This window comes from Emydura macquarii, unplaced genomic scaffold (genome assembly GCF_026122565.2).
Source record: "Emydura macquarii macquarii isolate MOO-44397 ecotype Brisbane River unplaced genomic scaffold, CSIRO-AGI_Emac_v2 contig_2452, whole genome shotgun sequence".
Taxonomy (NCBI): domain Eukaryota; kingdom Metazoa; phylum Chordata; order Testudines; family Chelidae; genus Emydura; species Emydura macquarii.
In genome coordinates this window covers 1,801,684-1,818,445 of record NW_027132589.1, presented here as the reverse complement: position 1 = coordinate 1,818,445, position 16,762 = coordinate 1,801,684, and the positions used below count along the sequence as shown (strand labels likewise).

The window sequence follows — 16,762 nt, the reverse complement described above, 5'->3', positions numbered from 1 at the left end:
GCGCTACAGGCGGAGGAGGGCTGGGTCGCTGCTTGGCACGGCGGGACTTGTAGTTTTCTCAGGCGGCTGCCCGGGGTGGGACCCAGCGGGAGCGGAACTACAAGCCCCAGGGGCAGCCTGCGGGTGTCGGGGAGAAGCTAGTTCGAGGCTTCGGTCTAATCGAATCACACGTGGGGGCGGGCGGCGGCAGCAGCAGCAGCAGCGTGACTCGCCCAGCAGCGAACACACACACACACACACACACACACACTCATAGGCGGGTGGTGGTGGTTGGTTGATTCCTGGCAATGCAGCCAGCTGTTCTCTCTCCCGTGCAGTGAGTTCCAGGGGCAGCCGAGCGGAAAACCTCCTCTGATCACAAGGCGTCCAGCAGAAAACCCTAGCCAGGCTGGGGGCAGAGATGAGCATACGCCCTCCAAATCATAATTGCCAGTAACCCCCGCCCCCCACACACATTCCCACAGGGGCATGGGCGAACACTCTCCCATGGAGTATTGACCTGCAGCGTGCATCCAACTTAGCCTGCAGCCCAAGAGTTCTCCCGTGCGTGGGGCTAAAGTTCAGTCCGCTTAGAGACATGGGGAATGGGATGAACAAGGTAATGCAGCTTATGTTGTTTTTCTGTGTGTGCATGTGCGCCGCGGGGAGGGTTGTGCAAGGCTCCTGATGATCAAAGATCTGCTGTATAGATCAGTTCATCGCCGCCCCATAGTGTGCCCCCTCTCCCCTTTGTTTTGTAGTAAGCATCCTTATGAGATGTCAGGAGCCGTTGCTACGGGAGTTTCTGGACACCTGATGTCAAAGGAGGTTTTCTGCTAAGCTTTAATTTTGGCATTTTGGGAAGGGAAGGAGATGATAGCTGAAATCCACCCCCCCCCCGGGCGCATTTCCTGGTTAGCAATCTGCAAGAGCTGCCATGCATGCAGAATGATTTGGTTTCAGCTGGTCCTAAGTAGGTCTTCCTTGTCCTGTAAAATACATTTGCTGTAGACTAGTTTAGCAAAGTGGGAGAGCTAGACAATCCCGGCCCCTTCACGAGCCTTTTATAAGTGTGTTGCTCACATGATTAGTAATCAGGGCGTATATGTATCATTTTCTGTTGTCGTTTCCTTTCTCTTGTTGTATTTGTGTTTCTCGGTTTTGCACGAGAAGACGGAAATGTTTCAGTCAGCCGGAGTCCTTGCAGCTACCTATATGTTCAAGGAGCATTTCTAGGCATCCCCTTTAAAACCATCTATTGTGCAAGGGACGTAGGGAGATCCAGGTGCCAGACCTGTTGGCTGCGTGCGTATCTGGTGAAGCTGTTGGAGGAAAATAAATGGCGTTGGTTATGTTTTTGCAATCTCCTAGGCTTTAACAGTTCTACGGTTACCTTACTTCTTCTCCTCCCTTCTCCTCTACACAATGAATCCGTCTCAGGACATGTTGTTATAGCCACGTGCCTTGAAGAAGCCAAGTCAAAAACGCTTTATCTTATTTATTATGGTTCTTGGCTCTTCTGTTTTGTTTGTTTGTTTTTCTTAAGTGGATTTTTGGGTGTGTCCTATAAGAAATGTTTGAATTTCTATAACTCTGGATTTTCCTGTCTGATGCCTTTCAGTACAGAGGAATCTGGATGTCTTTCTTTTCTCTTCCAGCAACAGCTCTTTTGTGTTCAGACAGTTGTTTAATGCAAATTAATTAGATTTTGAAACTAAAGTATGTAGGCTGACTGTTGACTGATTACTATAAGGGAGATAGTTTAACACACTCCAGTGTTTCTTTCACCTCTCACTACTGGGGGTTGTCAAGAATCCCACTTTTTTATGTATCTCCTCTGTCTAGCATTCAAGGGCCATATGATTTAGTAGGTTGAACATGAGGCTGGGAGCCAGGATTTACTGACTCTGACACTGACTTGCTGTGAGGCCTTGGGCAAATCACTATGGGCCCGATCCTGTGCCTATTGAAATTAATGGATGTGGGATCAGCTCTTTAACCCCTCCAAATTCATTTTCCCCTCTGCCAAATGGGAATAGTAATAGTAATACGCACCTGCCTTATCTGTGACTTTGGGGAGTGTAGTCGATTGAAAATCAATTATGGATCTCCCTCTGCTGTATTTGGGATATTCAGGACATAACCTTGTAATTACTTTGTTTTCACAGACAGTAAGCACTTTCTGAAATGCAGGCTCTTTTAAGGTATCTCAAATTGGGTACCCAAACATTGAGGTGCCCAAAATGCCAGGTCATTTTTGAAGATTTTGGATGCAGGTTTTATTCTTAGCATCATTAGAATGTGGCATCAGGCATATCTCCTTTTCTGTCCATCTTGTGAGCCAGCAGTAACACCGGGATTAAGAGAAGCTTGGAATCGTCAAAGCTGATTGTTGGATGCACGTGGCCCCCCTGAGTCATCACAGCCTATCAATACCAGTGACATTAGTTAGTAATTTGAGTGCTTCTTGCAATGCAGCCATATATGATGGAGATCGCAGAGGGACATGACTTGAGCAGCTCATCAGAGGGTTTATTTCAATTAGGCAAATCTCTTTGTACTGAAGCCAAGAGAAGATTAGTTGTTGCCTCTAATGGTTCAGGAACAGAAAAGCTCCAGAGACTGCTACAGCTGCCCTTGGTTCTTGAGCCCTTGTCACTGTTGTTTGTCCTGGTCATGAATGCAGTGGCAGTGCCTCTTCCTGTGTTTTTTTGTTTCATTAGAAAAGTGGTATACATGTATTTCATAGTAGTAAGTAACCTGATTTTTATATGGGTTTTGGTGCTTATGGAAAGGCTTGCAGAAAACTGGGGTACTTTTTGTCCATTACACCTTTTGCTGTCCATCTTAACAAAAATAGCTGTGTTCCTTCTCAAGCCCAACCAATCATTCTCCTGATTCTTCCAAATTAAATGGAAAACATATATGTTCATAATATTATTCCCATGCAACACAAGTAAGGGAAAATGGGTAGCAGGCCTTCTGACTGCAAATTCACCACTTAACTGCAATTAATTTTCAGTGCCTTAACCATCTCTCTTGCTCTCTCTTTAACCTCTTCAATTCAGGACTAAAATCCTGCAGATCATTTTTCTTCACTTAGCCCATCTTCTATCACAGTAATTTCTAGAGATCTTTCCTAGTCCAGTCAGAAATGATTCCAGTGACGGGTTTTCCACCACTTCCATTGGAAGGCTATTCTGCAGCCTACTGATCTGATTGCTAGAGAGTTTATTTTCTTGATAGTCTACATTTTCGTTTTCTTAATCTAACTCATCATGCTTGGTCTCTGACCTTGATTTTAGTTTAAGGTTCATGTTGACTTCTGTGTTTCAAAATCATGCGCGACCTTAGAAACCTCCTCCTCTTCATTCTGCAGTTTGGCAAATGAGATAGATGGGAGATGATGCTCAAACTGATAGATCCCCTCCTAGATTTATTTGTCTGTGAGCAAGGCATTCTTAATAAAGAGCTTTCCACTGGGATTCACTCCCTTCTTGGTCCCATACAGTTAATTGCTTTTCAGGGTATCATCTTTTTATTCACTCAGGCTTTCTTGAAGGAATGGCGTAGGTCTCCGTATTTCATGGGGAAGGCTTCTTTTAATGGCATTGTTAAAATGGCAACTGGGATTTATTAGGATAGGTGTGTTTAATTGTTATAATTCATGCACTTCGTGATCTTGTAATAAGTGTCCTATATAAATTGAATAGATAAGTAGTATTCAATGAAGGGGATAACTCATTAAGACATTTAAATTGATCTAGATAGTTACAGCTGATGTAAATAGTTCTATATGGAAATCAACAGACCTATGTCAATTTACATCAAGTGAGGAACTGGCCCATTGACCTATGGACTCTACTGTGAGGCTTAGTGAAATAGGCTGATCCCCTTGTTCTTGCCCTGCATCACATTTTCTTCTCATCATCTCTGCACAGACTCCTTAAACTGCAGTCAATTTCCACCACTTGCTAATAAATATTAGTCAAAACAGCTTTATGTAGTAAATTATGTTAATGAAGTCTGAGAATGTGTGTCTATTTAGAAAATAATGGGGCTTTCAGACATCCACTTAAAAGATTGATGTATCTGAAGAATTGGTAATAAGTGTTAGTAGCTCTCTTAGAAGGGGCTCTGCTGTCACAATATTTATTCTTTAGACTTTCCCATTAATGCAAATAAGAACTGATGACTGACTTAGATGTCCTTGGTGATCGGTTGCAAAGTAGAGATCTTGTCTATAGTCATATTTACTCAATAAAATTTGCTTAATATTGTGTTTCAGCTCATATGAAGAGCTCTTGTTTTATTCACCAAGCAGTAGTTGAAAAGTTCATGATATAGCCATCCTTCCCCCCCTCCTTTACATTCCCCCTCTTCTCTCATGCATAAACCCCCATCCATTACTCTTCATTTGGTTCTAATCTTCCCTTCTCCGTCGTCTGAAATTGCACTTGCTGAAGTTAGCATGAGTTGACACAACTGAAAGTTCTCAACCATAGCATAGCGCTGAAACATTCTTACGCACTAGAAGAGTCACTTTTTTCCGAGTAGCTTTCCCCCTTGGTAAGGTTTCTTTCCTCTAGAATGACTCCTTGGGCAGCATGGTAGCAGCTTCTTCATTGCAAGTCACTCTAATTTCCTTTATTGATTTCATAATGCACAAAAACACACTTCTGGATTTTCCCACCTTCACTGAGGACATCATATTTAAAGAGCATCTTCCTTTTTATCCCACTTCCAGTCTGTCCCGCTACCTGCTCTTGACATTTTCTCTTTATGGTTTCTAACCTTAGTGGTAATGACTAAAATTTAAGCGCTAATCCTTTTTTGGGAATATACACTTGATATATCAATGCTGCAGTACAGTCTAAAATACTGTAGCATGCCATAGTGTTACTGTGATATTTGAGTTCACTGTTGCAGACACGGAATGCTGTGTTTTGTATTTGTAAATCTAAGGACATCTAAGATCGGACTGAGGTAGTTGGCTGGATTGGGTTGTTTGATTTTGTGCCATTCTGGTCTATTTGGGAGCATATTTATGCCAGCAGTTCCTGGCCCTTCATTCATGCCAGAGGTGCAATACTCCTGGGAGAAGCTGCTAATTTGCTTCTGTCCCTCCTCACACCCAAACAGAGGCAATGGCTCAGATCTGTTTAACTGGGAGAGACTCAAGGTGAATCAGAGACAGTTTTTAAAAAAACAAACAAACAAAAAAAGATGCTGTTGTATCATGAAGTTTTCAATCTGGTTGAGAGAGAGGATGAAAAGTTTCAGGGATGTGTCCCTCAGTGATCATGTTAAGGCAATCAGATTACATGCACTTTTGAAGTAATGGCTCTCTAGATGGGGAAATCTCCCCTTCCTCCATTGTAAAGGATTTTAATTAGTAAAACTCAAAAGGGGGATGAGTCATGAGAATGCATTAGCTGTGTTAAACTTGCAGGTCTTTGTCAAATACGGTCCGCTTTGGTTCATGTGAGTTTTGCAGCTCTTGACTTTCGCTTTAAGTTTCACATTCCTTCAGATCCCTCAATGGCAAAAGCAAAAATAAAAACGAAATCAAGGAGTGGTGTTCAGCTCTGTACATAGGTCAGGGAATTGCAAGGGTTTTCTGGGCCCAGGTGAAAGGGCCTTCTAGTCATGTTAACAGGATTGAACCCTAGGGTTAGATATGATGTTACGTGACATGGAGAGGGAATGTCAGTTAAAGATGTGGCGAAGGGAGGGTCAGGCAAAGCTTCTGTTTTCTGATCTACTTGACAATGGAATAGTAAGTATTAAAGATTGTTTGTTTTAGCTTATGAGACCAGCATGCTAAAGCACATTGGAAACTAGTTTACAGTCTCTTCTGTTGGGCTGCCACACTCAGTGTCCCAAAATCATGTCACTCTTCAACAAGATGGTGGTTGTGAAGAAAGGGCTCAAATGTCAATCCCTGGTGAAAGTGCTTCATACCTTTTAGAACTTCCAGATGGCTGGGCTGAGCTAAATGGGTGGAGTTTTTCCTTTAAATAGCATTGCTAAAGAGATTGTTGATGCTGTTGTGATGACATCTGGGCATTGCTAAGGCATTAGGAAGTAGGTGCTGACATGTCACTGATGATGGTATGCTTTGCATGCAGTTTAAGGAAAATGGATCATATATTTTAGCTACTTTGTTTTTAGCTTATTCAGAGGAATTAGATGTTGGTCATAGATGTCCAGGTGTCTGCCATGTAGTGGGAGAGAACAAAGGTTTTACTTTTGAGTTTTGTGGCCTGTACATTTTTTTTTTTAAATATATGCTCTCTTGTGTTTTGGCTTCAATTCAGAAGAGTTTATGAAAGGGTGGGAAGGGTAACATCACACTGTTAACCACATGTATCAGACTGCACAGAGCTGGTCCTGAAGCTGATCTTGAAACTCACATTACTTTCTTTAACTTGGAACTGAGAACAGCAAGAGCTTATGGGAGTGCTACTGATGAGCACATAGTTCCTGGTGGGGGGGGGGGAGAAAGGGGAATGGAAGTGCAACTAAGTGACTTTCATCAATTCTCACTCTGTTAATAAGTGCTGTTTGCAGTGATTTCTTATATTTAAAAGAGACAGCGTTCTGACTTACCTTCCTCTGCTTCAAGCACAAATCTGTTGGATTTTTTTTTCCAGTCCCTTCTCTGATTGAACTTGGTGACCTTGGGCAAGTCACTTAATCCTTTTTGTGTTTGTTTTCTAATTGATTCAATTAAGATAATGCTTCTATTACAACACGGTTTTACAAGGTCTATTTTTGAGGTCCTTGGGTAGAAGATGCTGTATAAAAGTCAAGTATTATCATCAACCACTAGTTATGTTGGAAACATTTTCGAGTGCACCATGTCTGAAGCATTGTAGAATGGGAAGGTTGCAAGGAGAAATATATTATGCTGCCAGCACCTTTAGACTCCATTAGACAATAGTCTGCAACAGAAATATGTTCCGTCCTGTATGCAAATCAAACATTGTTGAACTGTGTTACCACAAGACCTCTATATTTGATACTATATTTCTTTCTCACAGATTCTGCCTGGCTTGTTCCTTGGCAACTTTAAAGGTAAGATTTATGGTTACAATTTAGGATTACTTAAAAGTCTGAAAAAAGTGTTGGGTCATAGGCCCTACAGTATCTGCTAAAATCTGTGCAAGTTCTTTATCCCCATTTTGTTTAATTTCTGAATCTAGCTGCGAGCACTAAAAACAGAACCTGTTTTCTCTGACACTTGTACACTATACTGCACAACTGGTTAAACATGTACACACTCTCCTGGGAGCATGCTTCACCTAGAATTCCAAAACGTTAGCCTCAGTGGTAAATTGGTTCTGCACTTCAACGAAACTGGCCTGTGAGTCATGCCATTTTTTGCAAGCCATCCTCATAATGAATGGTTTAAAGAGGCCTTCATTTCATTGCTTTCATTGTTGTGGTTATTTATGAGAACTGTCCAGGAGCCCTATTATCAATGCTTGTGAAACTGACAAACATAGAATTTGATGTCTGAGTAGTAGTTTGCATTGTCCATGTTGTAGACTCAGACCTGTTCTTCCTCTCCCTCTGTTTTTTTTTTCATTTGATTTTTAATCTTGTACTTTTAAAGCCCTATTTTTAAGAAAGCTAAAGCTGAGATTTTCAAAAATAGGAACCTTTTAACTCCATATACAGGCACCAAAATAAATGTTCTGTTTTGAAAAGTACTGGGCACTCAGCAGCTCCCATTGATTTTAATTACTTACTGTTAACTATTTGGGACAGGGACCATCTGTTCATTACATGTGTGTACAGCGCCTAGCACAGAGGGGCCATGATCCCAGATTGAGGCCTCGAGGTGCTATTGCAATACCACCAATAAATAACTGGCAACATCTACCTAAAGGTAGGCTTAGTTGCGAGCCGCAGGCATGTTGCTAATTGGGAATCTCGCATCCCTCCATATGTCTGGTCTGCTCACATGACTGGACAAGGTCTGTTCCTTTTTAACTCATTTAGGTGGCACTGCACCACCATTCCCCCTTCCTCCCCACCACCGCCACTCCCCTCTTGTGAAGTATCTGGTAGCATGAACCTGGAACAGGATGCTGGCACTGGTTGCCTTGTCTATATCTGATCCTGCCATCCCTTGTTGCTGGGGGGGGGAGGAGATTGCAGGGTCCACTTTAGCATCCTGATTGTTGTTTTGCTTCCCTTTCTGTGTGGAGCATCTTTGGAATGAGCCCAGAGGTTCAGGAGGAGTCTGAGAGGCACTCCCATACAAGGTGGAAAACACAAGCATGGCGCTGGGGTGGAGGGAAGTTGGTGGTCTCAGCTGTGTGGGTGATGGAGAGAAGAGAAAGGAGACGAGTGCAGACAATGACAAGTTGGTGACAGGAGATGAGGAAACAAAGAGGATACAGAAATCAGAAGGTGTAGCAGGGAGAGAAAATTCAGAGGCAGTCCATCTTTTGAGTTGAGGCAGTGCCTCCTGCTTGTGACAGAGCTAATCATGGCCACGCTGCTTGATGAGACGAAGTGGGAGAGGACTGGAGAAGGATGGATGGTATCTCTCATCTGTATCAGAAGCCTTTCAGATTGCTTCAGTTTTTCAAAATGCAGCGTGTGGGGGAGGGGCCCCGGAGCTGCCCCAGCGCACAGAATGTGACTCTGTGAAACTGGCTGTATTGTCAGCCGGCAATGGTGGCAAAACTTTTGATAGTACTCCCCAGAGAGTGAAACTCAGACCCAGCATCTGTTTCTCAGTGTGGTACTGTTTTCACCCACTGAGTGAGTGAGGCCAGGCAAGATGAAGGGGAGTTGGCCAAGTTGCAGAGTGAGTCAGCCCCTCAGCCCAGATTAGATCCTAGAACCCTTCTGGCTTGTCTTGCTGTAACCATTCAGCTACGTGCATTGCAAATGGTCTAAAAATGGTATGTCAAATAACTTTTTAGCATGATTAAAAAAAAAGGGGTGTTAATGAAGGTGGGATGAGTGTATAGTACTGGGATCCAGTTAAAAATAAATGAAGCTGAAGTGCCTCAGCTACTTCATATCTGAGAGAGACGGAGGGGCTGGTGTCAATATGAATGTCTGTGCTGCAGAGATTGTTGCTGTTTTTGTTTGTTAATAAAAATAAAGGTGTTGGGTTGGTTTTTTTTTGTTTTTTGTTTTTTTTTTTTTGTGAGCAAAGACCATTTAGTATTTAATCAATACTCTCCACCATTGTGAGATCATGTCAGTAGGTAATTGATCTCTAAGTTAGTTACATCTTTGGAGCGGAAGAGAGACAGGTGCTGTTGGAGCACTTTATTAATTAAAGACCAGGTGGGGAAGTAATGTCTTTTATTGGACCAACTTCTGTTAGTGAAAGAGACAAGCTTTCAAGCCACACAGAGCTCTTCTTTGCCAGACCTAAAGAAGAGCTCTATGTAAGATCAAAAGCTTGTCTCTTTCACTAACAGAAGTTGGTCCAATAAAAAATATTACCTCATCTACTTTGTCTCTAATGTCCCGGGGCCACAACTACAACACCACTTTAATTGAATTAATAATCTTTGGATTTCTAAAAATTTTTTGTAACTGCCTAATAATCCTAAAAGCAACAGTGAGTTATTGCTAACATTATAAAGCAATACCGTGCTGTAGAAACAAGGCAAATATAAGCTTGCCATAGTAAACATTCCTAGAGGAATTTGATCACTGAGTTCTTTTGTAAGTGTTCTGATTTACGTCACATGCACTGTATGAAAGACAGCACAAGATTTTTGAAAAGTGAGTAGTGATTTGGGTGCTGGACTTGAGACCCCATATTCAGAGAGTTGGTGCTCAATGCTTTCTGACAATCACACCCCTTTATGGTGTCTCAAACTGGGCATCCAAAATTACTATGGAAATCTTTAACTTTATGCCCAGAAAACTTGGGTTTAGCCATTTTTTTCAGTATAAAAATGTGATACAACAGATGGCACCTTGAGCTGTGATTTTTATCTCCTTTCACAAGCTGAATGATGCTGTGCTAGGTCTGTAGTTGCATGGGAAACCTCTAGTCCAGGGGTTTTCAACCTGATTTACAAATTGTACCCCTACCATCTCTAGGTTTCACCTGAAGTATCCCTTCCTGGTTTTCCTGCCTGGCTCCAGTTGCATACCCTGGGTCTCCGGTGCCCGGGGACCAAACCTGCATTTGGGGCCTCCCCCAGGCCTCTCACATCCCCTCCACGCAGGGCAGGAGGGATCCCCGGCTCCCTCAAGACAGCACCACCCCCCAGCTGCCCCATGGAGGGGGCAGTCTGTACCTACAGAGGGGGAAGGAACATGCCGCTTACTGCCTCTTGTGCAGGGCGGCAGAGCCTGGCCTCTCTCCCCTGCAGTTACCCACCATGCGGTGGCCGGCTCTGGCCAGGCTCTGCCCCTTACCCCCACAGTTACCTGCTGTGTGGCACCCACCTTTCCCATTCCAGTCCTGCAGGCCGGCACCCGAGGGCCTGGGCCCCCTCGGTATGTGACTGCCTGCCTCCCGCCCGGTCCGGCGCGCAGCCAGGAGGCGGGCTGCAGCCGCCTGCCTCTCATCGGGTCTGGAGCAGGGCCTCCCAAAGTGCAGGGCGTGGGGCGGTTGCCCCGATCCTCTTGCATGCCCCCTACAATACTCTGAAGTACCCCCAGAGATATTCGTAACCCCAGTTGAAAACCTAAGGAAACTGAGATGCTATGGGAAGTAGTGCAGGTGATTCAAGCAAGTGGTTCTTTGCCTTCTAAATCAAAACTGATGTAATAGACCAGCATGATGTTGGGAGGGGGCTGTGCTTCTGGAACTTCCATTGTTTGGAAAGGACAAAGAATGTTCTGACCATGGACTTTTTCACCAGAATAGCAATCATACTTTGTAGTTATGTTGAACCTTTGTTTGAAGGCTCCAGAATTGCTATTCTAAAGTTGTCTCAAAATATGCATGTAAGGTAAATAGATTCCTGCACATCTAAATTATGGGTAAACTGAGGCATGGTTTATGAAATGGTTGCAGAACAAGTCAATGGCATAGATGGGAATAGAACTCAGAAGTCCTGACTTGCAGGTCACGGTTCTCACTTTAGACAGACTGCTTCAGGCACAGTGAAAGTGTTTTTAAAGCATCTTAGGATCCTTTGGAATGGAAAGATTTGGATAGTACTGATTCAGGACATCATTGACGTCCCCAGGACTTAAGCACGTGCTCACAGTACTTTTCTGAAGAGAGATGGATTTAAGAACTTAACTGTTTTCCTGAATTGGGACCTTAGCTAAAAATTAAAACTGAATTACATTCCTAAGGTACAAAGTGTTTAGGAGAATGTGCATCTAGTGGGCTACAGAGCTGAGCAGTTCAAGCAGAACCATAGCCTTTCCTACAAAATACTGAGGATCAGTTAACCCTTAAAACCCAGAAGAAAATTAATCTTACAGGTTGATTATCTTCTGCGTTTCCTTTTGTTCAGAAGCAAGATCTCATCCTATCTGAGTAAACTCCGTGGGACTGGTAGCTTTAGAGAGGTGGGGGTGGATGGGCTGAACGTGGGACGAAGCCCTCTTCAAAATAAATCCTTACTCCCCGGTCTGCTTTGAAATAATCTTGTTCTGTCAGGATTTCTCCTTTCAAATGGAAGTCAAAATCCTGCGGTCACCTCACAAACTAGTGTAGCCTCCCTTGGTGAGAGCTTTTTGAAGTGCAAAGCTGTCAGTCAACAACTGTGGGATTGAAAAGCTCCCCACATGCCTTTATTCCCACTAGAAAGTTGGAATCTGCTGTGAGGCAACTGACAGCTCTCTCTATTCCCATGAGAGGAAATTTCTTGTTTTTTTAATAAACTGTTGGGACAGTACCTCGTGGTTTTTGCCTCTTTTTCCATGCAGCAGTAGGGAAATATTTTTAATCTACACTTTGGAATGCCAGTTGGGTCTTTCAAGTACAACTGATTCCAAAAACCAGGACTTGATACATTGTAATAAGTGTTAAAGGCCACACAGTTCTTCAAGCTTGAACACAAAGTAATACATATCTTTTCTGCTTGCAAACATGTCTGGAAGATTTGAGTTTTTCCAATGGAATATTTGGGGGATTTTTGATTCTGAGGGGAAAGCCGCAGTGTGTGAGGCTTAATTCCCCCAAAGAATCCAGGGGCGCTATGGATGAAGTAGAGAGCGGAGCTGAAGTTTCCATGCTTCCTGTTACTCAATATAAAGACGCATGCACACCAAATGATTCTGCTATGTTCAGAGTGCCACTTTAATTCTTGTGAATAAGCTTGTTCAAGGTTCTTTAAGGAAAAGTTCCCTTTCTGGAGGCCCATTTAGGGTTCAGCCTTCAGGAAAGAAGAGAGGGTTAGTACCTATCAATACTGCCTTCCTTGAGTTTACAGATAATCTAGATTTACAGGCTAGTACAGCTAAAACTTCAAATGTAGATTTATTTTAGGGAGGGAAGACAGTTCAGGATACAGCCCTGCGTGGGACTGTGTTTTTAAAAAATCCTGCTCCTGTTCCGCTCTGCAGTTCCTGCTCCCGCATTGTTTCTTGCATTTTTATCCTGTTCCAACCCTCAAAATCCATAGTTCCTGCAAACCCTACAAGAGGGAAAGATTTTCCCTATGCTACTTGAAAAACAAAATGGTCGGTTAATGTGTATATGGAATTCAGACACAGTTTTTACCACTAAAAGAATAAAGCAAATCTTGTTTAAACCATGTAAAAATACTTTAACTCCTGTTATAATAGACATCAAATCTCTTTTCTATCCCTTGCTGAAATTTAAATATTAAAACTTTTATTTAAAAAAAAGAGAGAATTTCAGCAATATAAAGCAAGTTTTTCTATTTATGACAAACTGACTAGAGATTTAATGTTTTCCTGCAAATTACTGCACTCTGTTTCTTTTGCCCTCCTAATCCCACCCTCAGCAAAGTACATTTTACCCACTCCCACTTTTGTGGCAGTGGGTCCTACGGGACCCAGGGGTTCCCAGTCCTGCTGCAGGGTGGTAATTCCAGGGCATTGTCTTTAGCCAACTAGTTAGAAGGCTCCTCTCTTCCCCCCCCCCCCCCCCCCCCCCCATCCTCTTATAATGGAATTACTTAAAACTTTGAACCAGTGTATTTACAGGAATTAAATGAGCTTTGGGAACAGGAAGGGTGGAAATTTTGCCGAGGCACTTAATTTGTTCTGTGACATCATTGGATTTTATGGATGGAACTAAACATGTCCTTCTGAGCCGTGGGGAAAGCAGGGAGGTGGGAAACAATCCTCAGTGGAAACTGTTGGTGTTCTCAGTACCTCTGAAAACTAGGCAGTTTATGTAGGGGTGCCTAAATTAGGTACCAAAATTTGTAGTTTTGACCTATGCCTCCAGCCAGTTCTTTTCAGAAATATATTCAGGGTGCATCCATTAGGAGAAAAGACGTGTGCTTACCATGTGTTCAACTCCTAGTGAAGACAAGGCAATTTGTAGTTTTCACATGTGTTCCCAGGTTGAGGTGAAGACTAGGGGAGAGTCAAGAGTTTGTCTCAAGCTGCTAACACACGATAAAACTACAGCTGGCTTGTCTTCACTAGGGTTTTACCTCATGTTAGTTATGTGTTAGTTTAACATGTGTTAAGAGCACAGTTTTTTTCCAGTAAAAGCATGGCTGCAGGGTTGTGTGTTTGGAGGAGGGAGAGAGACTGCATACAAACTGGAGGACAGTGGACGGTGAGAAGAAAGGTAAAATAACCCTCCCACACCTGCACCCGCACAACCCCAAGAAACACAAATCTAGTTTGAGCTGATCCCATTGATCTGATTATCTTAGCTGAGGGATGCATCACAGTTAGGCCCATGTCTTTGGCATCAGTGTCAATGTAATTAGCTTTCTCCACCAGAATGGTTTTGGTTTTTCCTGTTGTTTGAAGGGATGAGAAAGCTCTAGGTATTTTGAATGAAGCTGAGGTGACAAAACCTTAGGGACATTTTTTCTTACGTAATTCCAATGAAAGGGAAATCAGCATTTTCACCACCCATCTCTTGAAGGGATTGTCAGTGAAGAGTGGGATCTGCCTATCTACTTACATGGCCCCTTCACCTCAATATTGACGATCCTCCTAGTCATTAATGAATATATCCTCAGTATTTCCCCTACTCCACAGGATTCCTCTATCTCCATTTTACATATGGGGAAATAAGGCACAGATATTAAGTGATTTGCCCAAAGACACCCAGGAAGTCTGTGGTACAGCTGGGGACTCAGTCCAGATTCCCCCAAACCTGTTCCAGTGCCTGAATCACGAAACTAACCTTTCTCCTTTGGCAGTGTGGCTGTGACCTTTTCATATCAGTACAAGGGGCTAGAGGTAGGAGTATGAGAGAAAATGAAGTAAAAGAAATCTAGGTTGATTATGGGGGGAAGAGGAGAAAGGGGGGAATATAACAAGTTACATGAAGGAGTTTCCCAAGGAAACTGGTTGATGCCATCATGAATTGAGAGGTTTTAAGCAACACTGGATGAGGCATTACACAATCTGCTGTAGGGAAGGATCTTGTACTGGACCTAAAGGGATAGGCTAGATGTGACCTAATAGATTTCCTTTCAGTTCTAAGATCGTGCATCTAGCTAGCCCTATGACCTTGAAACATCAGCCGGCTTTGTGTAATGCAGAACGACAGTGATATGCTAAAGAATGAGTCAGAATTACAGTTCTAGCATTGAATGTTCTTGCTTTTTGGTCCCTAAACGTAACAATTTTAGATATGAAATTGAACATATTTATGCAGATATATAGTGAGCAACAGGATATCTAATCTGTATAGCTACCGAGGACAGCTTCTAAATCTTGTCAGTTATATCAGTGACTTATGGGGGGGGGGACAGGGGAATTTCCCTTCTCTAAATTATCTATTCAATTATCTATTCCGTGGGTCTATAACACATAATAATTTCCTAGCCAGGGACTGTATTTTTTCCTCCTCTATATATTTTCTGTTGTTTTGAATTATGTATGCTGTGAACTGCTATTTATCTTGGCATTGTTTGTAGTAATATTGTAGCTGTGCTTGTCCCAGGGTATGAGAGAGACAAGGTGGGTGAGGGAAAAGATATTACCTCACCTGCCTCACTGATGTTGGTACACAGCTTCAGGATCCATTCGTGGTTCCCCTGCCCTCTTCTACGAATATCCCCAAATAGTGTCTTACTGGACAATGTGGGTTCATTGACCTCCAGTTCACTGAGGCATCAAAACGTTGCAAGGATAGTACCGTGTATTCTGAATGACACTGCTGGCTGCTCAGCTTTTAAAGGGGACTGTTTCTGTTTTAAAGCTGGCGGGGCTGCAAAGCTGCGTGCCTTGCTAGGGCTGTGGGAACCTGGAACACAGTTTCTCCTGAGCCATTAGCATTCTCTTAAGTTAGGATTGGTCTTACGCTAGCACTAATTGTGAACAGAACCCAATTGTGTTGGGCATTGTACAAACACATAATAAGGAACAATCCCTGTTTTACTAAATTGATAAGACTGCTAAAGACTGGGAGGGGGAAACAAAGGCACAAAGAGAGGAAGTGACTTGTTCACGGCTACATTTAGGTCCGTGGCCAAACCCTATCTTCAGTGTCCCAGTCCAGTGCCCTATCCACTGGGAAATGCCACCTCCCTAAAACTAAAATTGAGGGTTCCAGCTTGCTGACCCTGAAGTCTGCAACTCTGTATTTGGAGGGTCCACAGTACAGACTTAAAAGCCCAACAGGGCTGGCACCAGTGGTTTTTTGAAGCCTTGACTCTGAGACCTCAGAATAATCAAAGATGCACTTAATATTATTCCCAATTCTGTTCCTCTGAAGGTCTAGCAGGTGTCAATTCCAGCAAGTGTCATCGTTATCTTTGGAAGGGCTCACTCTCATTAAGAAGAGATTTTAAATTCTTTAAGGCATTTGGAACTGAATTCTGTCTGCAATGAATAAACTCCTATGCCATAGTCACACATGTTGGACCTTCAGAGTAGGTGAAACTAAACAGTTTTGATTTTTCTCTGATTTGTATAGCTGCTATGAAACCTTCTAAGATTAAATATTTTTCATAATTGGGTATGGGCTTGTTAACTCTTTTATTATTGTGCTCAGATACTCAGCATTTTGTCTGTTGGACAATATGATTAAATGCCACCTTCTACTTTGAACTTAAAAAGTGTATAGAAACTTCATAATAGAGAGCAATGACTTGAATTAAGAGATGCCGATTGATCTTTTGCACATACAAAAAGAATGTACAGGTGATATTATTGTTATTTTTGTACTGAGGAAGAGCCGGTTTGAAACCTTTGTGGTCTGTGCTTTTTTTGTCTATAACCATGCTAACGTAAACTGATTGTATAGGCTAGTTTTAAGATAGGTGTCCACATCACTAAGAACTCTGTCGTAATTGACATGTATGGCAGCCTTTCTCAGTCAAGAGATCAAGATTAAATAGAGACAAACTGAATTTTGACCCCTTACACGTCATTCCTTCTGATTTTGTTGATGGGCCTGTGTAGGGAAGTTGCACTGTGGTTATAGAAGATTTCAGTCTCCAGAACTGTTGATTTTAACTCCTTTCATGTAGAAATAATCAAACTACATTTTTTTAAAATGTCTAGCATCAAATTTTCAGGCTGTAACCTGCATTCTAATTCTGAGCACCTAGTTGTAATTCTGATAATTAAGTGTCCAAGATTAAAAGTCACCTTGGAAAAATTTCTTCTTCAAATTTACTTAATAAAATTATTTACAATCAGATGTATTTAGTTCATTGTTTTC

General features: G+C 42.5%; 1 protein-coding gene across 4 annotated transcripts in view; it reads left to right on the top strand.

Annotated features, from left to right (window-relative positions):
- The window catches only part of DUSP22 (dual specificity phosphatase 22), a 52,235-nt gene continuing 35,473 nt past the window's right edge, over positions 1 to 16,762 (top strand). The window contains exons 1-2 of one of the 4 annotated variants that reach the window (XM_067562598.1): positions 1 to 598; positions 7,026 to 7,059. In XM_067562598.1, the coding sequence (XP_067418699.1) occupies positions 578 to 598; positions 7,026 to 7,059 (55 nt within the window). In that variant the 5' untranslated portion in view covers positions 1 to 577. Of the gene's footprint in view, positions 599 to 5,651; positions 5,759 to 7,025; positions 7,060 to 16,762 lie in introns of those variants that run through there. The other 3 variants (XM_067562600.1, XM_067562597.1, XM_067562601.1) reach the window with 3 other exon arrangements.